The 24,509-nt window shown below is 48.0% G+C and overlaps 1 protein-coding gene across 5 annotated transcripts in view; it reads right to left on the bottom strand.

Annotated features, from left to right (window-relative positions):
- Positions 1–258: 258 nt before the first annotated feature.
- Positions 259–24,509, bottom strand: part of FAM168A (family with sequence similarity 168 member A) — a 203,646-nt gene continuing 179,395 nt past the window's right edge. For 3 of the 5 annotated variants that reach the window (XM_052812263.1, XM_052812264.1, XM_052812265.1), the window contains 5 exons: positions 13,464–13,589; positions 6,177–6,319; positions 3,574–3,748; positions 1,822–1,952; positions 259–535 (listed from right to left, as the gene is read on the bottom strand). In XM_052812263.1, the coding sequence (XP_052668223.1) occupies positions 1,840–1,952; positions 3,574–3,748; positions 6,177–6,319; positions 13,464–13,589 (557 nt within the window). In that variant the 3' untranslated portion in view covers positions 259–535; positions 1,822–1,839. The remainder of the gene's footprint in view (positions 536–1,821; positions 1,953–3,573; positions 3,749–6,176; positions 6,320–13,463; positions 13,590–24,509) is intronic. The other 2 variants (XM_052812267.1, XM_052812266.1) reach the window with 1 other exon arrangement.

Genomic DNA, 24,509 nt, shown 5'->3' with positions numbered 1-24,509 from the left:
TATGGAAGATTAAATAATTTATATTATTCAACTAAAAATACCCAAACCAAATCGGAATAAGCCTGCCTACCAGCGCTGTGCTTTTCACATAGTACCCTGAACATCAACCACTCTCACTAGCCAAAGAAAATCTAGGCTCTTGTCAACAACAACAACAACAGAAAAATAACAAAAAGAACCCAAACAAACAAGAAGTGGGGGATCTTTGCACCACTCAGCTGGGCAATGCTGGAAAAGTGAATATTCTGAGCTTTCAAATGATAGGACCAAAGAGAGAACTTTACTATTGCTCAGTGTCAGTATGTGTGTTACACAATTTATGTGGGTTGGGGAGGAGGAAGGGGGAGAGGAAAAAAAAAAAAGAGGCAGAAGATTAGAAAAAGCAGCTTTTACAAAAACCACTAAAGAATGCATAAAGTGACCCTTGCACTTTTTTTTTTTCTTTTGTTCTTGCAAACAGACAAGGTGCTGCAGTACAGCGGCCACAGCACCGATGTAAGACTTGTGTAGTTGCATACAATGTTTGACTCCGGATCTGGAAGAGAGCAAACATATTAAAAATAAGGAGTTAGAAGCAAGCGGTGCAGGATCAGAGAGGGCTGTTCTCCTCTCCTCTGCACCCCTGCACTGTGCGCAGCACGTATAGCTGATGCATACGGGATTTAACCATCCCTCACGCCGCTCTGCGGGCAATTTCTTGGGCACAGAGCTGAGAAAGCAGCAGCTCGCCGGTAATATCCAATGCACAGGATTAAAAATATGCAGATGGGATGCTCTGCTAATTGCACAACAATTTGTCACGGGCAGGATTAGCCCAGCGTAATGTATACAGCAAGGAGAGATTTCAGATAACCCCCTGGGCTGGATGAGCTCTGCGCTGCCTCCCCGTGCAGAATCATGCGTTCCCATCAGCTGCGTTGCCCGTTAATTGGGCATGATGGACCAAGGGCTCCAGCAACACGCAGAGGGCGTTTAAACAAGCAGCTGGGATTTCTGGGATCCTTAGCAGGACACGAACCTGCAGCTGGTAGCAGGCAGCTGCACGCAACCCCAGTGCTAATGAACAGGCAGGGTGCAGGCAGCTGCATGCAACCCCGGTGCTAATGAACAGGATGATCTCCCAGCGTGTTTTAGCAGGGGAAAAAAAAACATATTCAAGTGATGCCGAAGATGGGGAGGATTCTTTATCAGGAAGTGTAGTGATAGGACGAGGGTGATGGTTTTAAACTGAAAGAGGGTAGATTTAGATTAGATATTAGGAAGAAATTCTTTACTATGAGGGAAGTGAGACACTGGCACAGGTTGCCCAGAGAGGTTGTGGATGCCCCATCCCTGGAGGTGTTCAAGGCCAGGTTGGATGGGGCTTTAAACAACATGGTCTAGTGGAAGGTGTCCCTGCCCATGGCAGGGGGGTTGGAACTAGATGATCTTTAAGATCCCTTCCGACCCAAACCGTTCTGTGATTCTATGAAAGAGCGTGATGCATCCAAAACCTTAAGGCATGACAATTTCCACCCTCACAGTGCCCGACTGCACTCAAAGCAGCTTGATGCCACTGAGGTCACTGGTAAAGCCTTGCATGCATCGAGCAGCAAGATGTCAGGTCAAGGTACGCCGTGCTTTGCTAACACCCTCCGTAGCCCCATGACAGCGCACGATGCAGCTATCCCTGCCAGGGAACAGTCCTAAATGGCTCTTCTGGAGTCAGCATCGCCCGGACAAAGAGATTCAGCAGCTTTGTAGGAAGGAGAGAAGCGACAGCGGTGCTCGGTGGCTAATTATCAACAAGGGCAGAGCAAGACCAGTAAAGGCAGCACTTACATGAACTGGCCAGTGGATTTACCAGTGTGGAGGTACGTAGCTGTAGGTGGGGGTTCCTTGAGCCCTGTATGTTGGCACGGAAACTGGATGTGCTCCGATGGCGGTGTGTTGTGGGGTGGTCAACAAGGTTCCTGCAATGGCATGGAGAAATATTTAGCAAGGCTGAGAGCTCCATCGGGGGAGTGGTAGCCCGAGGGTACGATGCTGCAGACCGCGTCCGAGGGGCAGGCACAGCATCAGCTCCCTTTTTTTTCCTTCTTCAGTTCTCCCAAATATTATTCTGCCTGTGAGACCCGAATCGAAGGCATTTGACTCATGCGGTTGGTATCAGCCAGCACCATGAATGGAATAAACCCACCTGAAGCTCCAGCATATTTTCCATGCTACTTTGGGCCCTTAACTTATCTTTTTCCAATTTTCCTTGTCCCTAAAAGAGCAGCAGCAGAGCTAGCGGCTAACCTGCTGACATCTTCCACCTGCCGAAGGCACTGGGCTAAACTGCAACAGCAGATCACTGCAGCAATCTGAAACATCCAAGGACCAAACTGGAAGGGATGAGGGTTGCAAAAGGAGATGAGAAAAAAACCCAGACCTTCCAGGGAAAATTCAGATGAGCTTTGCCACTCATGTCCCAAGGGCAGTGGAGCTCTTTTGCTTCATTTAAACCCACAGAGCCAAGAGCCTTGGGATGCAGCAGAAGGAGAATCCTCCCACAGCCATGAAGCAAAGCGACTGCCCAGTGCAGCCTCTTTTCTTTTAGTCTGCAGCTGATACGCAGAGGGGTTTTAGGTAAGAATTTGCACAATGCCTTCAGCAAACATGGGGAGGGAGAATACAGCCCCAAACTACTCCGTTCTGGGAGTAACTGGGTGCTTGCAACAATTTCTCAGTTTCTGGGTATCTCTCTACAAATGCTACTGATGAAATTTTAGGATATCCCATGTGCATTAATTACATTATCCACTTCTCAGTATAAGCAACAGTAAATCTCTCAAGAGTGGTTCTTGTCATACTCAGGCTCCAATATCTCTGCTTGCACCAGGGATTGCGTCCCATAACAAAGTCCTATTTCACAGCTAATGCAGATGCAAAAGGATGAATGATGCATTTCTTGGCATAATTCAATATACAACCCTAAGAATTGTTAATGAGAGAAATACAGGCTTTGGAAAAAATAAAACCAGCCCATATCCTTACTTAATGTGCTATCAGTTAATTGCAGTTTGAAGCAATCCTGCACATAAAATGCAGAGGATTTGGGATACATAAACCAAGGTTAATGTTCATTTCGTAAAATGAAAGCAAGACCATAGGTATCCTAAAAAAGGAACTTGAGGATAGAAATGCAATGGTATTTGAAGATGGACAAACCTGGTTATTCCTCTACTTATGGAACAGACAGAGGAAAGAATAATGTGTTTAAGGATGCAAGAGTGCATCCCTCTAGAGTGAGCCAAATGAAAGGTCTCCTCTGCTAACCTAAAAACTGAGTTAGATCAGTATCGGGAGCAAATTAATTGATTTTTGCCTGCAAAGGAGCGGTAACCAGCAAACAAAACTAGCAGATGAAGCTGCAATTAGCTGTGTGCAAGGCGCTTCTGCAGCTACTTGCCAGATACACGCTGCAGGCAGCACGTGGGATGCACAGCGAGTTTTTCATCCAGGACAAGTCTCCTGCACAGGTTGTTTGGATATGTCCCACCCGAGAGATGAAACTACGGCTCAGAACATGGAAAGATTTTTCCCTCTTACCTGCTGACATTGCCATGGTGGTCCCAGCGACCATCCCCATGGCCACACCGTTGGTCCTGGGCGCAGCGACCGGGGCCGGATAGATGGCCGATGGGATGCTGTTGGGCTGAACCACGGTGGTGTGATGGATAACGTGAGGCTGTGCCGCGTACACTGGCTGGGTATAATAAGCTCCCTGTTTGAGAAGGGAAAAAAAAAACCCATCATCGTCTTTGTCATTTGATTGAAAGCACAAGCCAAAGCAGTGACTCGAAGCCCAGTATTTTATTTAAAGGCGCTGTCTGCAGTGGGTGGCAGCCCGGTAACACGGACCGTGCTGTCAGCAAGGAGTTAGTTTCATCAGCTGCCACTGTAGAGCCTGCTGTGGAGCGAGCAGTGATGCTCTCGGAGCCTGTCCTGCCGGCTGTGGCAGCAGACCCCCACACCTACCCCCTGCACCAGACGGGACATAAGAGGTTCCCAAACCCAGCCTGGAGCGGCTCCGCCAGGACAGTCCTTCACTTCGAGACTTCAAGCCCTCAGCATCTCCAGATGTGTTGCAGAAGCAATATTAAGACGAGCAGGCGTCACGCGTGGCTGCTGGTACAAAGAGCTGCCCACGGGACATCATTCAAGCACTGCCAAAGGGCTGATCCTTCCCATGAGCAAGCTCCTGTGCCTGGAGACCTGGATAAGCAAGGATGAAGCTGAACCTGTGGACATGTGAGATGGTCTGTGGGATGGATGAAGGCAACGGGACTGGGAGGGGGATCAGCATCATGGGTCAGAGCTTGTCAGGGACAAACCGTGCTGCCTCCGTTTGGTGGGATGAAATGGGGCCTGGACCCAAAAGACTTTGGTTGCTAGCATAGAAAATGAACAAGAGATGGAAGAAAAGGAGAAGCCATGGCTCTCAGCTGATCCCAAGGGGCTTGCTTGGGTGCAGGAAGCGTGTCGTCTTCTTGGGTTTCCGATGGGAGACAGACGGGCTCCAAAACCCAGGCTGCTGAGACCCGTGAGGTTTTGAAACAAGGTGGGGAAGACGGGTGGGAATAAAAGAAAGGAGCCAACAGAAAAAGCTCCACATCCAAAATAATGAAGGGCCTGAAATGTGAGCGGCACAAGGGAGAGAACTGCCATCCCCGGGACAGGCAGGGACACCACCGATACCTGCAAACCAGGGACAATTAGAAAGATTAGGGGGTTTAAAACAATGAAGGGAGATTTTATCGTGTGTTGGTGAAAGCTGTTAGAGAATCTCTGAAGCTATGGATTAAGGGGAGAAGGAGATGCAGGTGAACTATTAAATTACTTCTTTCTTTCAGGAGCTACAAAGGTTGGTAGGACAAATTGCAGATGCTGAAGGGCATTTCCTTAGAGAATGAGAAGGAAGCGCTAAGATAAATTAGGACCATGAAGAAAATGCGACTGAGAAATCAGCTGCAGAGAAGGAACATCCCAGGCGGCGAGTGCTGCAAGCGCAACGTGCTGAAAGGATCTACCAAAGCATCTCCTTCCCACTGTCGTTCCCTTCCAGGCTGTCAAAACTCTTATTTGCCGGTCCCTGGGAAGCAGAGACGAGGAAACGGCATCTGCAAGCCCTGCTCCATCTCAGGCTTGCTGGTGGGCACTGCTAGCAGATGCCAACCTCCCGCTGTGGCTGGGATCGAAGAGAAACCAGCAGGCAGGGATGGGTTTGGTCCCCAGCGGTTTATGCAACGCTCAGTTAACGGAAGGAGAAGCGACGGCAGACCAAATTGGCAAGAGGAGATGCTCTGGTCTCAGCAAGGCATGGAGAAACTGCTCCATGAGGTTGTAGTTGCTGGAGAAGTTGGTTACTTGACATTAAAGAGGAGGGGGAAAGCTAGGGAAGCCGTAGGGCCAGATTGCTCCCAGGAGCTTGTGGTGTTCAGTGGGAACGGGCATCAAGGTGAAGGACATCTGCCCTAAACTGCATCCCTGTGGAGGATCTTGGCCCCAGCACATAGCTGGAGGCTGTGGCAATGCAGGAGCAGAGAAGATGGTGCTGGAAACCCATCCAGGTGCTCAGGGAGGAGCTCTTCCATGAGGACACGAATCTGGGTCATGCCTGAAGTAGCTTGTGCTGGTGAAGGTGACACAGGGGCTTTTCCATGGGAGGTGGCAGGAGGGTGATGCAAGCCAAGTGAGATGCCAACAGCCACCAGCAAATGGACCTTGTGGTGACCCAGACTCATCTGTGGCCATGGGGAAGAGCAGCATTGAGAGCTGGGGAGTGTGGGGAGAGGTGGCTGCAGGGACCACCCTGGAGCCAGCAAGCGCCGGCAAGTCAGGCATGTGATTTTGGGGGAAGGGACCCAATTCCCAACCTGGCCAAGCCACAGGGATGCCACCGTGCTGACTCCGCTGCACACGGACAACCACACAAGACCATGTCTCATCCAGAGGATCCAACGGAGGAGGCAGGAGAGAGTCCCCCAGCATCCCAGAGACCCACCAAGCCCCACCACGAGCACCTCCATCACACCAGGACATGGGTGCTCAGCCCTGACAGCCAAGGACAAAGCCCCGCAGGAACCTCGGGCTGTATTTGCATGGCATTGAGTGAGGTGGTGAGCTGCCGCGGCGGCTGGCGAGGCACCTACCTGGGTGTACAGGTTCTGCTGTGGATAGGCACTTCTGATGGGGTACATAGCGGTTTGGTATGGATTCGGAGATGGCGAGTAGGGAGGAGGTGCGTTGTTACTCTGGGTCGGTGGGACCTTGTAGGGAGTCCCCGCAGTGTACCCTGGCAAAGACAAGAGGAGTCCAAATTAGGGTGAGGATTTATAGCTGCAGAGCAGGTCTAGCTGGCTCAGGAGCAACCCGAGCCGCTCTTCATGATGGACCGGCTGCTCGCTGGGCATCGCTCAGCACGGAGGAGACGTACCGAGATGCACCAGCATCTACTGACGTCCCATGAAACCCACCAAGCCGAGACCTCCGAGTCCAGCATCCAGCCCCTGGCTAATGGATCGCAGCAGCCGGGGCTGCATCCTCCACCCAGCCCAGCGGTGGCTCTTCCCACACTGCCTACACTGGGCCATACAGCTGATGAGTATTCCCAACAGTCAAGGCATGATGAGACTCAACCAGCACTTAAATCACCTAAGACAGCAGTATCCCCACACCTACCTACCCGTCTCTATACATCTACTTGATGAGAATAATGTTTTTCCTTCTCTCCTCCCCAGATTTTTGTCCTTTCACCTTTTTTTGCTCAGGGTGTGATGGGCAAAACCAGAATTTAATTGCTGGAGGATCTAATTTCATGGCACAGTATTGCTGTCCCCAGGCAATGACCAGAAAAGCAGCAACACCCATGGTCCAAACCTTAATATTAAGGTGAAAATGGTGGATGCCTTTAAGTATTTCATCAAGGTGGACAGTGCCAAGCAGTTTTCTCTCTCTTGCGAATGAGGGCTGTGACCATCAGCTCACCTTGCCGGTGGGAGAGGCAACCCCAAGTGATGCTTGAGCACCTTTATACCTGTCCTGCTCCCTGCAGGCTATTTGCATTAGCGACAAAAGCAGCAAATCTGCTTTATTGCCATTAAGAAAAGCCATTTGCTCTGCTCGGTAAACAGGCACAGCAGGCTGCTGGCAAGCTGGGAGGAGCAGCGGGGCCTTGGGACAGCAGTGGTTAGGCAGGCGCAGGCAGCCGGGGAAATGTCCCTTGCGATATTTGTGATCCTGATATGGCAGATAGATTGCAATTTTTGTCTTTCCTCTCTTTGGATGTAAGGAAAAGAAAATGGACTTCAGCATCTCCCAGTCTTCCCTATCATCCCATCAGGCTGTTTAGCTGGAGCATCCAAGTCCCAGATTTACACTTTATCAAAGATCTAAAGAAACCTTAACTTATCTTGCCACATTTAGGAGATGCTGAGTATATGGGGAACAAACTAAAATGAAGGATCCTTTCCAAGACATGGAAATTTGTCCCAAAAAATAAACATAACAAAAAATAACCTAAAGGATAACATGATATCAGCTGACCTGCTGGCTGTGAGTGTCACTTTGGGGTTTTGCTGATATTTTGCATTAAGTTTTGAGCTGTCTGGTGCTTATAAAATTGTATTTTCCTTCCAGGAAGACCCAGTGGTACTAGCTCAAGATCTTCTAATGCAAGTCTGATCATATTTGTCCTTTTTTTTAAATGTTTTCCCTGGAGTGAAGACATCCTGTAAGGACCTCTGCTCTTATTCTGCTTCCTTTCAAGGTACTTTCCTATCTGTTGACCTGTCATGAATATGGGTCAACCCCCATACCCTCCACCAATTTTGCTCTCCAAAAAGAAAGGGGTGGTTTTAAGCAGGTCCATGATAACACTGTGTAGTCCAATTCTTGTTACCTGGCAGTAAAATACCGCAAGACCTCATGGCAAGTACAGCATCTAAAGGATGTGCGACCTGCCGCGAGGATGGGACGTCCCTGCACCAAGGATATACAGCACCTGAATTCCCAACCTTCAGAGGCATTTCCAAGGAAGGTGCCGTGAAGTTGCCCCTAAAACATTATTACTTAAGTGCTAAATTGGGGAAAAATCCTTGAGAATGCTTAAAGTTGTGCTTTAAAGGGGTTTTTTTAGGGTGGACTAAAAGCTGAGCTGCTGCCATGGGACGCCCCGGACTGCATCAAGTATGCCATGAAGGCATCAAGGTGTTGGTCATAGCTTGATGAATGGTTAAAAAAAATGGAGATGGAAAAAATCTGCTCACACAAGCAAGGAAAAGCATGTGGGCTGGGCTGGCTGGTGAGAAATGGTGGCCAGCTCTTGCAGGAGAGCTGGGAGAAACCATCCTTAGGGCAAAGAGGCCTGGAAGACTGTGTAGGATGGAGAGGAGAAGTCAACGCTCAGCCCAGCAATAAGACATCTAAACACTCAAATATAATGAACTAATTTACTCAACCAGTGTTCAGGGCAGCAATTAATGAAGGCTAAGTTTTCAAGACTGCTAATATCCCATATTATCTGCCCAGCACTGAAACAGTGTTAAGGTAACAAGGAGCTCTCTAGGAACTCCCAAACAGCATCTCACCGCCTCCCGATTACTGCAGATTGGAAAAAATGTGTTAATTAAACAGCGGAATAGCTGTGACCCTTTTCCTGACTTGCATTAGCAGGAGAGCAACTATCTTTAAATGAGAGATGGAAGCAGCAAGAGGAAATGCAGGTTCGAAACGGCCAAATTCACCCTAGCAGCAGAAGTGGAGACTCCTCCATCACGAGGTCCTCCAGGAACCCAACAATATGTCACCTACAGACCAACCAGCCTCCTGTTTTTCAGTCTTACGGATTTTTTTTCTATTCTGAACTCATTTTTCCAAACAAAGACCTCTTGGCATCACACTTCATTTCTGATGGGCATCTGGAGATGTGGACCAGCTCAAGGCTGTGTGGTTTCACTGCCTTGAATGCTAACACTTGCTGCGGTTTCCTGATTGCTGAATCACGGACAATTTATCTACAATATTTTAAAAGGTATTAAGCATAATAGTCCAGGCAGATGTAATCTTCCATGTTTATAAATTGCAAAAAAATAGAACAATCTGTGGGTAAAAACAATATGTAATCAAGTTTTAAAGACACAAGATGATGGAGGTTCCTCTCGGAAAAGCATGCCTGATTGATAGCTAATTTTAAAGCCTAATTATGACTATCTAACACCTTATTAGGATTAGGAGGTTGGCATGGCCCGTGCTTCTGCCGCTTCGCAGTTCAGCAGCAGGCTGGGGTTTTAAAAGCAATAGCGAGCCTTTAAGCTCCAACATTTATTAAAATTGCTGATTAAATCCTTCGTGCCACTCTAGAAAGCTCAACCTTATTGATCCTGCAACACAGAAGCGCCCTGAATTGTGTGGATAAATTTTTCTATAGCATGAAGGCTGGTGGGGGGAAAAAAAGCTCTGTGATGGATTTTGTATCACCATCTCCTCTTGTTTCCACGTGAAGGGGTCACCAAAAGCACGGTTCCTCAGATGGAAAAGGAATTGGCTGGATGGCCATGTCCAGAGTTACAGTCAACAGCTCAATGTCCAAGTGGAAACCAGTAATGAGTGGTGTCCCTCAAGGGTTGGTACTGGGACCAATACTATTTAGTATCTTCATCAATGACATAAATGGTGGGATTGAGTGCACCCTCAGCAGTTTTGCAGATGACACCAAGCTGAGTGGTGCAGTTGATAGGCTAGAGGGACGGGATGCCATCCAGAGGGACCTCAACAGGCTTGAGGAGTGTGCCCAGGTGAACCTCACGAAGTTCAACAAGGCCAAGTGCAAGGTCCTGCACATGGATCAGGGCAATCCCCGGTATCCATACAGGTTGGGGGATGAAGGGATGGAGAGCAGCCTTGGGGAGAAGGACTTGGGGATACTGGTGGATGAAAACTGGACATGAGCTGGCAATGTGTGTTTGCAGCCCAGAAAGCCAACCGTGTCCTGGGCTGCATCACCAGCAGCGTGGCCAGCAGGTCGAGGGAGGGGATTCTGCCCCTCTGCTCCGCTCTGGTGAGACCCCCCTGCAGTTCTGCGTCCAGCTCTGGGGTCCTCAGCACAGGAGAGACAGGGACCTGTTGGAGCAGGGCCAGAGGGGGGACACAAAAATGATCAGAGGGCTGGAACACCTCTGCTATGAGGACAGGCTGAGAGAGTTGGGGTTGTTCAGCCTGGAGAAGAGAAGGCTCCGGGGAGACCTTATTGCAGCCTTTTAATATATAAAGGGGGCTTCTAAGAAAGCTTACAGATTAGACATAAGGAGGAAATTTCTTATGATGAGGGTGGTGAGACACTGGAGCAGAGAAGCCATCCCAGGGAAGCTGTGGATGCCCCATCCCTGGAAGCGTACAAGGTCAGGCTGGATGGGGCTCTGAGCAACCTGATCTGGTTGAAGATGTCCCTGCCCATGGCAGGGGGGTTGGACTAGATGACCTTGAGAGGTCCCTTCCAACCCAAACCATTCTGTGATTCTATAAAAACCGATGTGCTTTTTTTCAGTAAATTCAAGCTGTGTCTAAGGAGGCTGCACTCAGCACACTCCCACCCCCGGGAGCCGAAGGCAGATCCCCTGAGGAAGACACAGGGCAGAACATGGGGCTCACGCTGCGGTGGACTGTGGACAGGAGTAAGCAGCCACGAGCAGCTCCGGGAGGTCCTACGTGGTTGCATGGCCCAGTTGAGTCTGACTGGTTCTGGGTGTCTGGTCCTGCTTCTGCCACAGCCCTCCACCTTGGCTTATCACCCTCCAGCCTTTTTCCTGGCTTTATTGTCCGTCTGTCTTCCCTGCACCCACACGGCTGGAGGAACAGCTTTGGAGTGGTGAGCATGGAGACATCACAGGGGATGATGCCATGGCGTGGACACTGGCACAGGCAGCTGCCTGGCAGGCTTGCATAGCCTCTGCCAAAGTCCTGCCTGGCACATTGTCACCGCCACCACTATCCTCACCAGGCAGACAAAAGCAAACAGGAGGCTCTGGGGCAGAAATGACCGTAAAATCTACAACCTTGCTCACTACTGTGCGCAAAGCTTTGTGTCTATGACCGCCCTGATCTCAACTGGAGCATCTAAGCAACAAAAAATACCTCAGGCAAAACCAAGCTTTGGAAACCCATCACTAAAGGACAAAAAAGCCAAAAGGCAAAGGCATGTCCCCACACTGTAGGCAAGGCCAGGATGAAGGCACCTGGGCAGCTCTTACCCAGCCTTTAAGTTCACGCATGTCTTGCCATGGTCTTTCACTGCAGGGTCACAGCCCAGTGGAGCCCTCAGCACCTTTTCTGTCTTACTGGTGCAGATGTGGGGAGGTACTGAGCAGCTATTGCGTACTTATTCGTATTTATCCCTGTTGGGCATGTGCCTCCAGTCCGTACTGGTGGGCACTCTTCACCCTGGGAACAGAAGGACTCGTCTCCCAGGCTTCTCCTTTGGCTCTCCTCCATCCAGATCTGACACCTTGCCGATGCTCATGAGTAAGCTCTCACCTGTCTCCTGCTGCCTGGGGAAGGCTGTTCTCCCAAGAACAAAACCTGGGCTAGGTGAGATCGAGCTGAAAGACAGAACCAATTTGGGATGCCCAACCTGAAATGCTTCTGATTTTTCAGAGCCTGTGCTTGAGATGGCATCTCCCAGCAGAGCTCTGGTGAAGACAACCGCAGCTATAAGCCTGAAGCATCTCTGCAAATCAAACCTCAAGGCTTCATCTATTAAATTTAATTTCCAAATTAAATGTGCCCAAGCCAGTCCTCTGGAAACAAGGCCAGCCTGCATGGATCTGGCCGGTGACTGCATTATTAATCTCCTTTATCACCCACACTGGGTGGCCACAGCCAAATTTTGCCCCCAAACCCTTTCCTACCCCAGTATCTGCTCTTGCCCTCTCTGATTTCAAGGGAGGAATCTCACCTGCAGCAGCCCAGAGGAGCAATGGGGAGGAGAAATCACATCCAGGCATGGGTTGAACTCCAAAGGAATTTTGCTGAATAATATCTAGGTTTCTATTGATTACAAGCTGAGATTTTCCAAACACTTACAACTCGGTCAAATCTGGTCTGCCGTGAAATTAGGTGTGATGCAAAGCCCATGCACCATATCAGGCATACAGCCCCTACCCCAGAATTGTAGGGACATCCCTCTTCAAAGAAAAAGTCTCCCAAAGGCTTTTAATAGATTTATTTTTAATAATTCTTTTAATCAAAAAAAGAAACAATATTTCTTCCTCTCATCTCATTCTGTAAATGATTTAATTTAGCACAAGAAGGGAGCCTGCAGCAGACAGATGGTAAGCAACGCTTCAACCCGCACGTGTGCATGGGCGCAGCGGTCCCAGCCTTGTAAACATGGCCCGCGGAGAGTCACTTTAAGATACCTTATATTTTTTTCTCCAAATACAACCGGGAGTTTCTCCAGGTCCCGGGGGGTGTTTGGAAGGTTAATTTTGCATTTTAAACCTAGGACTGGTCCCACCTCACGCTTGCAGCACGCCCCATGCTAGCCATGCCCCAGCTTTAGCAGGCAACATGAGGGCAAAAGCAGGCAAGAACAGTCAGGCAGGGGCCAGAGGACACCCCACATGCCAGGGGAAGCACTGGGGGCCTTATCGGGGAGTTTATCACCCTTCCTGGAGGCACTGTTTGGCCTCTTAGGGGATGAGATTACAAGGCTCCTCCTGGAAAAGCCTGTTTGACGGCGATCCATAAACAGCATCTCCTCCCCCACCTCTGCTCAGCCAGTTTGAGTTAAAAGGTGGGAATTTCACCTGGGTTCTTGAAAGTCACGCTTTATTTTGGAATCGTCTCTTTCACTTTTAAGGGAATAGGAAAAAAAATCTCCCTTTGGTTTTTCTGCACATACCACTCTGCTCAACCACAGAGCATCATCACTACAGATACACACCTGCAAACAACCTCAGGTTGCTCCTGGGGACCAAACGCTCAGCTAAAAGAGAGACTTTCACCCTTCTCCACTTGCCTTCCTCCTCTGAAGGAGCTCTAGGAGGGTCGGTGCTCTCCTTTTCATGCTCCTTCGTGGTTTTAACACGAGAACAGAAAGGAGCAGGGATGCTACCTCGTTTTCAGATGAAAAAAAACCAAGAGCTCTGCAAAATTTCATCCCAGAAGGGAATTGCAGCAGCAGCGCAATGCTCCCACTGGGCAGCTCTGGGCGCAGAAGGTGATGGATCAGCTCCATGGTGCCAGCGAGCACCCCCAGGACCTGCAGCACCCTCACCTCTGTCAGGGCTCAGCACTCAGGGAAGGACACACAGACGCATGGACATGAAGGATCCCATCCGTTTGCTGATCCCAAATAACCCCATCCCCAAATAACCCACAGGAGGGGAGGCAAATGGGCACAAAACAACCAAGTAAAACCCCAGAAGAAAAGGTTTATTTACTGAATGCTGCAGAAGAAGCCTGATAAGTTCTGTTCTCGGTCCCGGTGTCCACCGGGAGGTGGAAGGTGCCCTCCGTGGCACAGGAGGAAGAGGTCTGTGGCCAGGCTTGCTTCATCAGAAGTGTAGCTTGAGTGGAGACAGAGAAGAGGTGTCACACAGAGCAATGAAGATACAACTTCCCGCATTTATGTCACATTTGAACCACTTTGCTGCTCTCTTCCTTACCCTCCCACCTTTTAAGGACAACTATCCATAGGAATTTCACACTGTGGTTCCTCTGGCCCCCACCTGCTCCCCGTGGAGGGATGGTTTGCACAGCGCATTGCAGCAAACCAGTTACCTACCCCAAACAACTGGTTTCCCGAGCTAAGCAACCTGCATGAAGATCTACACGTGGGGGACGTGGCCAGCAGAGCCACCATCCCTCCCCAGATACCACCAGTCACCTCTGTGCATAGGGACCAGTAACAGCTGTCCTTGACCTTGTGTTTCCAGCTGGAAAACAGGCTGAGCCTGATGTGCAAGGCATTTTATTCTCAGTAAAGCCCTTTGAGATGCTTGCATGGCAGGTACCACTAGTGGATAAGGTACTGGTCGCTGTGACCATCCCACCACAGTGTTAGGTGGTCCTTAGAAACTCTGGAAAGCACAGTCAGCAGAAGCAGTGGCTTTGGGCAGGTCGCCCTGTATCCCAGTTTGCAGAAAAGTATTTATGAAGCCAACCAAGATAATCCAGAGGAATCTCAAGAGCCAAATCTTGTGGGATTTGAGAAGGGACCAACAGAATTCAGTCATTTTGTGGGTCATAAATTTTCTGAAAGAGGAAAAGGTCTTACACTAACTGCCATAATGCACCTGTGTATGAGGAACCAGCACTGGCTATACCTTTATCCTATAGCCAAATGCATTGCCAATGCTCATCTAAGAAGGACTGCCGTTACACCGAAGGCACACCTACGGAGAAGGCAGATCACCAACACAAGCTGACAACCAGGCTCCTTCCCAAAGTTGGTGCCTCCGGGAAAGGCTTAACAGGTCTTTTTCTTTTTTTTTTTTGTCCCCTGAAACTATGGATCTGTCCTAACTTTTTGTTCCAGACTAATCTCAAATGGTGGCCCCCACCATCCTTGGTTTAAGTCCCACCACCTCCCAACACGAGTGCATATATCTTTTGAAAGCCTCAGCCAGTTATTACAGCTCGCTGCTCCCCAGCTTAACAAGCTGCTCTGGCTGTCATTATGAAAGAAATAAGCTCCAGGTTTTCCATGTACTGCAGCATATACTTTGTATACCCAGCTACTAAGGAAAGAAAACCAAGCGAGGGTTGATCGATCCTCAGCAAGCCACTCAGTGATTGGACCTCGCTGTGAAGTTGTGGAGGATAAAGGAGGTAAAATGATGCAGCTGCTGGAATCAAAGAAAATCACTGATTGATGGCTTCTTTAAAGGTATTGTTTGTGAACGCAGAAGGTAGACTGTTGAGACGCTCGCTCTCTCCACCAAATTCTGAATTTCCCAAGATCTCTAGAAGGTTGGAGGTCAGAGCACGTCCCCGTCGTCTCCTTCTCCCTGTGCGTGCGGGTGGCGTTAGGGACAGGTAGGATTTCCCTAGGGATGTGGTAAAGGGATTTTGGGTCAGATCTGCCAACTCAAGAGACTTCTGGAGGAAAAAACCAAAGGTGTAATTTTGTAGGCAGGGAACTGTTTCTGATAGCAGAACCAGCCAAGCTTGGACAAAGCAGTCTGGGGCAGAAAGAGGAGCTTTGGGAGGGACACCACAGCCCACAGGAGGAGGTGGTGGGTTCCTTATGCTCCCATCAGCCCCAAGGGCATCACACATGAAGACATTTTAAAGCTGCACTTCATAATTCCTTCTCCCAAGCAAGTTCCTGCCCCACGAGGGGCTCGGCGCTAAGCCCCAAAGAAGGGACTTCATGACTTGGTCAGGACTTGTAAACCTTTCTGCAAAGGCAAGAGCAATGATGGTTCAAGCCCCTCCAACGCCTCCATGTCTGCTCAGACTCTTAATTAACCATCTCTGAAGATCCAACTGTAAATCTGGAGTGCCACAAGGCTGGAAGTTGGGGATGAGTGACTGAGGAAGCCAAGGAGGAATCGGCACTGGTGCCACAGCCCATGCCAGCCACAACGCAGGTCCTCATGGTTGGGCACCACTGCCCAGAGAGAACGGAGAAGCACTGCTGCAGGTCTGTTGGTCCACGAAAAACTCGTGAGACCACTCTCCTAGCGTGGGGCAGAAATACAGGAGCGTGGAGGACGCCCAGCAGTGATGCCTTACTGGACGGCACGGCAATCATCAGCTGTGTGGAGATGTTTATGGGGGCAAGATCTGGCTGGATGGTGCTCCGCTGCTGGACACATGGAAAACGTGCTCATCCCTTCTCATCTTCTCCCAGAGAAAACCAGGAGGTTTGTGGGAAGTGAGGGACTCCGAGCCTGCACCCCCTCCCAAAGGTTTGTGAGTTATTAAGGATTTCCAAACTGCCTTGCTTTATTTTCCATGGTACACTGCACTCCTGAACATCACACTGGAGAGCTAACTCCCAGCGCTGAGACAGAAACACTCTTTCATTTACACTTTTATTCAAAATCAGATTTATTTTTGCCTCTGGATTTCACAAAGGTTTTAATCTCCAAGACTGATGAGACAATTTATTTAGATGTTACGTGAATCCTTCCTCTGCAGTTTCTCCTCTCCACATTAGACCTACCAAAAAATCAAGGTAATCTGGGTTGGAGATGGCTGGGAGCTTGCCATAGCTATACATGTTCCTTATATTAAATCATGGATCCTCGGAGAATCCATCACTTAAAACTACACAAAAGGTGAACCAAGGAGGCTTCTAGAAACATTAATATCTCCTGGTCCTTTGCAAGAGCTACAATTCATAGAAGTTACAATCCAGCCATGACTATCTAACATAATTTAAGATCTATCTCCTACCAGTGTCTTCTGGATTTGGTTTAGCCTCTTGCCTACGCTGTTCATTGAAAAATAAAGAGCTTTTATTCGTTGTCTGTTGGATCCCTGGCAAATCTAGTGGTGGGGACTGGGCAAGCAATGTGAACTGAGCAGGGGTCTCTGCAGCGCTGGGACTGGTCTGTCTCCCTGCGAGGACCTCTAGCCAATGTGCTAATGTTCAAGACATATTTTAAGTGGAAAAGAGCAAAATATGAACCAGATATGCCTGAAGAAAATTCTGTGAATTAACTGGAGTACAGAATCACAATGAAAGGACGAAGCAGATGATACAGCATATACGGTATATATATTTCTTGCTTCTCTCTGCCAACCTTATTTGTGATGGATACAGCCTTGAGCCTCGTACAAAGTTTGCAATAAGCTCAATTCCCCAGGCAGCCCCATTACCATGAGCCTGAGTGCCCCAAAACGGTGGGAGCACTTGTTCTTAGAAAGCCTTGCAAGGCTCTACAGGATGTTCACCCCACCAGACCCCAAGATACCCACCTTAGGGGACCCACTGATGCCCCTAAATAGTCGGTGGGCGCCTATAGAGGATGGTTCAGAGCACTTATGTGGGGAAAGACGATGCCTACGCTTTCCCTCTGCAGAGCAATGTCTCCTCTGGGGAGGACCCAGAAGCAGGAATGAGGGATTGGAGCCTCCGTCCTGTCCCACAACATCCCCACAGAGACCCCTAATTTCCGAGGGTGATTTTAGAAATATCTGTTCTGCTCTGGAAGGGCACTGAAGTAATGGATGCAAAGCATTATTCTCCCCTGCATTATTAATAAATGCAGTTAAAGCATAAGCCAGCCTCCGTGCAAAAAGTGTGTGCCCTACTTTCAGGAAAATAAAAAGGCATGCTTTAATGAAGGAAGTTAAAACAAAACAACCATCTCAGGAAGACAGAATGCCTGGGAGGGAACATGCACCAGGCCTAATGAAGACATACATTACTATTTTTTTTTTAAATTGGTGTGCCTCATGTCTCTGCAGCAGAGTGATTTTAGGCGCTCATTTTTATATACTTGAAAGGAATTTTTTTTAATAACACTGCCCTCAATAACCAGGCTTATTGCAAGCATAAGAGTTTGCAATGCCAGTGTTTTGCAGTCATCTTGTAGCCTGCCTTATGTCTCTCCCTCTAACAAATATGGAAAAACACCAACAGGAAAATCACACAAGGCAGAAACTTGTGTTGTTTCAATGAATCAGGATGGAAAGAAATTAATGCCCTTGCTTGATGTAGGGCTCCTTTGGCTGAGCTTTGCAAGCAATGCAGTGGCTGGCTGTTATCTATGCCTTGGGAAGGGCTGCTTTGAAATAAACTTGGTGCTCAAACATTAGCAAATATTCACCAGATACCTGACATCGACAGAGGGAGGAATTAAGACTGGTTCCAATTACCATTTTCCTTTCCCCACGGCTACTGGAACTGCATGGACCAAGGGGATTCTCCAGGATACAGAATTCTCCAAGCTCCTCTCCATGTCTCCTTATGCTTCTCAGATTGAGGCAATTACAAAGTTTGGGGCACTAAATCATTTACTTTTCCATGTGGATCCCGGGGTCTGGGGAACCATGAGGTCAACAGAAGAGCATGAGCATCGCTGACTTCCAGCGCGGCATCAGGGACTGCAGCGTGAGTGTTTGGGAGGACATCAAGGATGAAAGCGGATGGCACATAAGTAGCAGGTATTTGAAATACAGACTTTGAAAATTAACCACCACTGATGCACTTCAGTTGGGGTGAACCACACCAAGGGCAGGAGCAGAGGGCAGTCTTCGTCTTTGCTCGTGGTTCATCTCTTGCTAAGATTTTGCAGGGAAGCCAAGCAAAACTCCTGAGGTTTGGGGCAAGAGATACCTAACCAGAGAGAGCTCGTTTGAGGAACACCTTTAGGGTGGACCAGAGAGGGTGATCAAGCTTGTACGCAACAGTTTCTTTCAAGACTGACAGCTCACTTTCAGTTAGATCCCACAAATTCAGAAGTCACAAGCAAAGGATGCTCTTCCCACCCTTTTCAACGTCTATTCCAAGTAGCATTAAGAGGCACATTTGCCTGGTTAACCTACATTTGGAGAATCAGATAACCAAACATGAACCTTTGGTTTGTGATTGCTTTTTTAGTGATCCTGAAGGATTTCTGCCAGCAGGTACCACCCCCCTCCCAGCCTGGGAGGTTTTTAACAGAAGAACATTGTCGGTGGATGGGATGCTTTTGAGAGTAGCAATTCTGCTGGGAACGTACAGCATCTCTTTCTGCAGTGAGGCAGCTGAAGGCTCAACATCTAAAATTCCTTAAAAATACATTTAGAATTAGTCTTCTGTTTCAGAATCAAAGACTTTAAAAATAAAGCTGATCCCCTCTGATTCCCAGTGTGTTTGATGGATGGCATGAACCCCAGCAGCATGTTCTTCTCTGCGGCAGGTTTATTTCCAGCCTCCTGTATGACAGCAGCTGATTCAATTTGAGTAAACGCTCTCCATACCGATACAGACGACTGGTTTTTAACTCAGCCACTGAACCACAGTATTACTTTAAGTCAATTCCATTTAACACAGTGGAGGACGCTGCTTGCTCTGTCGCATGTACCCACTGCTGGACTATTTTATGGAGCTTATTTTGCATTAGTTGTCTCTCAAAAATTCTTAATTTTTCTCCTTTACGCATGTTTTCCATAGAGAAGTGACCACAGACAGTGGGTGCAATGCTGGGAGGTCCTGAGCGGCAGAGCCCGTGCCTGCTTCCCGGAGTTGTTAATGTGGCATTTTGCCTGCGGCAGAATTGGGATCTTAAGAAACATAATTCAATAAAAACTGGCAGGGAGTTGCAAATAGCTTGAAAAAGCCTCTAAATTTAAGAAGGGTCCAAGCCAGGATTGCCTCTGTAGCCTTTGCTCTGCCTTTAAAGATAATGTTGACAGATGCTGTCCTCACTCACAGCATCACACAGGCGTTTTTCTTCTCCACTAACTGGTGCTTGTGCATCCCCCGCTCCTGAGCCGCTGGTCTGAGCACAGGCGAGTCCACGAAAGCATCTTTCCTCCCGGCTGCACACGAACAAGCTGAGGGCTCTGAACCATGCCTCCTACGAGATAAATCTCCAAATAGTGGGGAAAAAAAAGCCTGCTGTGATACTAAATTGATTTCAAGAGCTGCATGATTGTTTATGGGGAGAATGGAGGTTTCTGCACAAGAGGAGTTGGGTTGAGGAGCACCGATTTTAATCTTCACCGTTTCCTTGCTAATTTAGTGCTTAGCTATGTTGCGTTACGCACTGGAAGATTTTTGTTCTCACTGCAAAATGACCTGTCAGCTTTCTGGACATTAGGAGATTTCTAATATGGAAATTATTAAAGGCATTTTTTAAGAATTGTAAACAGAGAAATGAAATTTAAATGTCAAGATGGCTGCGAAGGCTTTCTTGTTTGAGTGTTAAGCTGCGTAACAAAAAGATCTGGCGAGGGGGGACAAAATGATCAGAGGATTTTTTTTAGAGAAAGCAAGTCGGTAAAGATTAGGATTGCACTTCAGAAGGGAGCATCGGGGGAATGAACAAAAGGCTGGCTGGCACAAAGAAGATTGACCAGGGCTTTCGTTTCCCCTTTCACACCATGCAAATCTAAAGCAACAGACAATTATTTGCATTGCTTTAAAAAAAAAAATCAGTAACTCAAGCCTTAATTAATCTGCAGAACTGCTTGCTGCAAAGTATTGTAGCGATAAAATATAGCAAGAATCAAAGCACGGGGGAGGTTAAGCATCTTTAATGAAAGAGAGGACACCCACAGCCACAGCCACCAGGACAAAGGTAGGGAAAAATCAAAGTCTTTGTGTTTTTGTGCTTATAAAAGCCGCTGACTAACAAGGTTTGGGGCGGATTATTCTATACCGAACAATCACAAGGAATCTTCTGAAGGTCGATCTGGCTGTTTTCAGGGAAGAGAGACCAGGGCGGATGGACAACCCGGCCCTCGGTGAGTGTGGGGGCTCCTTTCTGCTGGGTGGAGGACACAGGCTGCAGATGCCGCTGCAGGAACGATGGGGCTCAAGAGGGTGTGCCCAAGGGCTCACTGCTGCCCACCTGTGTGAACCCCGATTTCCAGGGTTATCCCTGTGGTTTTTTGTTCCTTCCTGGTCTTCTTGACTGTTTCTTCACTGTCTGGGTTGGGACATCCACTTCTTTCTTGTCTTTTTTGTGCAGGCAAGCAACTTCTTTGCTCGAGAGAAGGAGGCTTGTCCTCCAGCCCACTCCAGGACCTACACTTCTACAAGCCAGGTGCATCCCATTTCTCAATCTATTCCTACTATCCTAACCTATGCCAAGAAAGCAATCCCATAAAACATCATCATAGAGGTCTCCTTCTCTGAGGGTATCTTGACTATGTATCAGAATTACTTCAGAGAGCATCTACGACCCCCCCCTTGGGTTCCTGTTCCTCATGAGCATGAAGGACATCCCAGGCAGGATTCATCTCAAGCTCTCCTGGTAGGACAGACAGGCATCCGTGGGACGTCTGTCCCCAAAGATGGGCTAGATGTCTCTCTGGGGAGGTCTGTCTTTCTCTCCACTGAATACAGAGGGACCTGGGCTAGAAGGATTAGAGACCCAAGGTCTATACAGCTAAAGGGAACCAAATCTTCCCTAAATATGGCAATTGCTGCAGCTGTTTAAAATACTTGAAAATTTCCTAGTCTTTTCTCTTTCTTTTTAATTTGGAAAATCAAACTGAGCTGAACTAAAATCTTTCCAGGGGAATGTGTGGATTTCATCAAGATTTTGCAAAGAAAAGTATTTTGTTTGGATAGCAACACAGCATTTCTGGGGGGTGTTTCCATTTGTTTTCTAATAGGAACTCCAGCTCCCAAGGATGGTGTCTGAGATGTACAAGAAGCAATACAAAAGACCCCCCCAGAATTCCTCGTCCTGCAGTGATTTGGTGTTCCCTCTCACTTGGGTGTCCCCTTGGCCATCTCAGCACTCAGCGGTGGAGCTCCTGCCTGCGCAAGGCACAGGCAGCGGCTGGGGACAAGAGACATTTTATAATGTCCAGGCCAATGCGCAGGAACGCTGCTGTATTTACATCCCTGGCTAAGCAGGGAGGACGTTGCCAGCCTCTGGCAGGACAAGTTACTAATACATTTGTGGGGTTTTTTTTATGCTGTAGAGCTCTTTTCACTTTACTCTTTCAGTGTTATATCCTTCGGGGGAATTTGAGGGTGGCCAGCACACATCTAGGGGAACAAAACTTGTTTCATATTACATGTTAAGATTTTTAGTGGGAAGAAATGCAGCTAAAAACCCTACCAGAAGCACATAAAACCAAACAAAACACAACAGATCCCTTACAGAGTCATCTGCAGTAAATGGCTTTATTTAATAACCTTGCAAAATAACAGTGAATTTAAACTGTGATGTGGAGAAGACAGCACCAAAAGTTTTTGGCAATGAAACACTCATTCCTACTTCATCAGCCTTGGAAAGCTCCTGAGCCTGGGGATCCACTGATTTTACGACAACCGGGAGACTGAAAACTTGGCAATTCAAAGGAGAAAGGGTTTAGCAAGACTGCAACAAAGTCCAGCTTTGTGTTCGTTACGCAAGCATCTATTTCACTCCAATGACTACTGAACACTTAGCTGAAAAGAAGGCTTTATTCAGAAGTTTTAAAATCCTGCAGCTCTTTTGAGGCGAAGCATTCAGAATAAACATCTCGGCCAACCGAAAAGCCATGAAGTCAAAACAAAGGGTGAGATATTATTTTTCATCTCCAATGTGTGCTCGGAAATGGGTAAGCAAGAGATTTTTTCAGGCCTTTTTCATAAAAACCATGAAAAAAGGCACAGTCCTGATTTCAGAAATGCTTTTCCAATCACAGTTAGGACACTGCCAATTCTTGCATTTGACCTGTGTGAGCATACCCCTTAAAAAAATGCTCTAATAACACACAGACTAAAAAACCACAGCTAATAAATAATGTTCTGATCATAGAATGGTTTGGGTTGGAAGGGACCTTCAAATATCATCCAGTTCCAACCCCCTGTCATGGGCAGGGACACCTTCCACTAGACCCAGTTGCTCAAAGCCCCATCCAGCCTGGCCTTGAACACTGCCAGGGATGGGGCAGCCACAACTTCTCTGGGCAACCTGTGCCAGTGTCTCACCACCCTCATAGTAAAGAACTTCTCCCTTACATCTAATCTAAATCTGCCCTCTTTCAGTTTAAAGCCACTACCCTTTGTCCTATCTTCCACTAGACCAGGTTGCTCAAAGCCCCATCCAACCTGACCTTGAACACTTCAATGATGGGGCATCCACAGCTTCGCTGGGCAGCAAGATCTCAAGATTGCTATTAAATAGGAGATTTCCTTTTCTTATACTAATTCACTTAATTCACTCCAGATAAGAGTCACATTTTCACACTGCTACTTAGCCTTTGGGTTTCTACCACCCTTTTTCATGCCAAGAGGGTCCATCCCCCAGGTAATTTGGCTGAAAGCAGAAAACTTAACTGCATTTTAAAAACTCAAGGTCACTTGGTCCTTCCAAAGGGCTGGTTTCAGTAAAGTACTTAAATGTAGGTTTGACTTCAGTTAAATTATTTCCTGAGCAGGGCCTAAGAGAAGTCTTCAACTCCAAAAAGAAAAAGACTTCTATAAAGGTTTCCAAATTTGGGCTCAAAAGCATAAAAAAGCAAGCGATTGATTTAGCAGAGCAACTCAAATGTTCCTCATTAAGCACAGAACCTCATTAGTCTGTGCTGTAGTGAAGACAACTCCTTGTGGACAGGTGGGAATTACTCCATGACTCCTGCTTTGGAGTAACTTCTCTGACTTAAAAATAGTGGAAGGTCTCCTCCTCCTGGAATAAGAAGTGTCCTTGCTGGAAGCTATTTGACAGAAGCTCCCGTGATTAATTTACATTGTATCCTCATCTACATGAATCTTCTACCATTGGCAGCCCTTGGCTATAAGCATTTCCCCCGTCTCCCCACCTCATGTAGATGAGATGTTCAACCTCAAAGTGATGGACAGGGGATGACTAGGTTCGTACTCATGCCACCCACGTGTTTGATGGCTTTCTCCCCTCCAGTTCTCTCCGGCCAGGCAGGAAGGTCCTGGACGTGTGTGTGTCCTCCTCCATCCAGACCCTTCTGTACAACATAACCGGAGCCATGGGCTGGGTACGTGTTTGGCCAAGCGACAACAGAGGAAACCAGACAGAAGGGAGGTGTGGGGCGATGGTACTCAACAGCAGGGAAGGGAAGGAGCTTGGCAGTCTAGTCATGGGTTTTTGTCAAAAAAAAATCATGGCTAATGGAGGAATTCAAACGAGAAGTGGCTTTGTGGGTGATAAGGGGAAGCCTCCTTCCAGTGAGAGGAGCAGAAGGAACAAGGGAGATGCTTGCTTGGAAAGGTAAGAGGTGAAGAGGACAGACATTGTTGGCTGAGCTAGAAGAGCAATAAGGGTCTGGACACCAAGAATGAATGGAGTGGGTGTTGTTTCTGTCAATAAGGACAAGTAGCCTGTGCTAGATATGAGTAAGAGGGAGGCAAAGAGGGGGATGACATGGTTAAAGCAGTGGGCTGGGAAAATTATTTTCGTACCAGCTCTCTGGAAGGATGGGGAAGAATTTGCCAAGACTTGAGACAGCAAAGAGAGCAGAGCTCCACGGTAGGGGCTGAGCTACGGAGGATGAACGCGTTACCCATCAGCCTGGCTGGTAGGATGGTTCAGCGGAACTGCAAAGGAGGATGCAAAAGAGCATGTGGCTCCAAGAGGTTTCCCAGAGATAGATGGGGAGTAGTGGAGAAGGGAATAAAGGATGGAGCTTGGCTGAGCTTTCATGGAAAGCTGGAAGAGGCGGATGACAAATACATCCCAATGGACACACTGCAGCAGAGGTAGAAAACAAGTGGTCAAACTGGGAAAACTAAGGGAAACCAAGGTTTTATGGAGGAGAGTGCAGCTGGTACTGTCAATGATAACCAGCACACCAAGGCTCAGGCAGAATTGTTCCTGAGTTTGGCCGGGAAGAGCTTGCTGCATCTTTGG

Source organism: Harpia harpyja, chromosome 17 (genome assembly GCF_026419915.1).
Source record: "Harpia harpyja isolate bHarHar1 chromosome 17, bHarHar1 primary haplotype, whole genome shotgun sequence".
NCBI classification, from domain to species: Eukaryota; Metazoa; Chordata; class Aves; order Accipitriformes; family Accipitridae; genus Harpia; species Harpia harpyja.
This window is presented reverse-complemented; position numbering and strand designations above follow the sequence as displayed.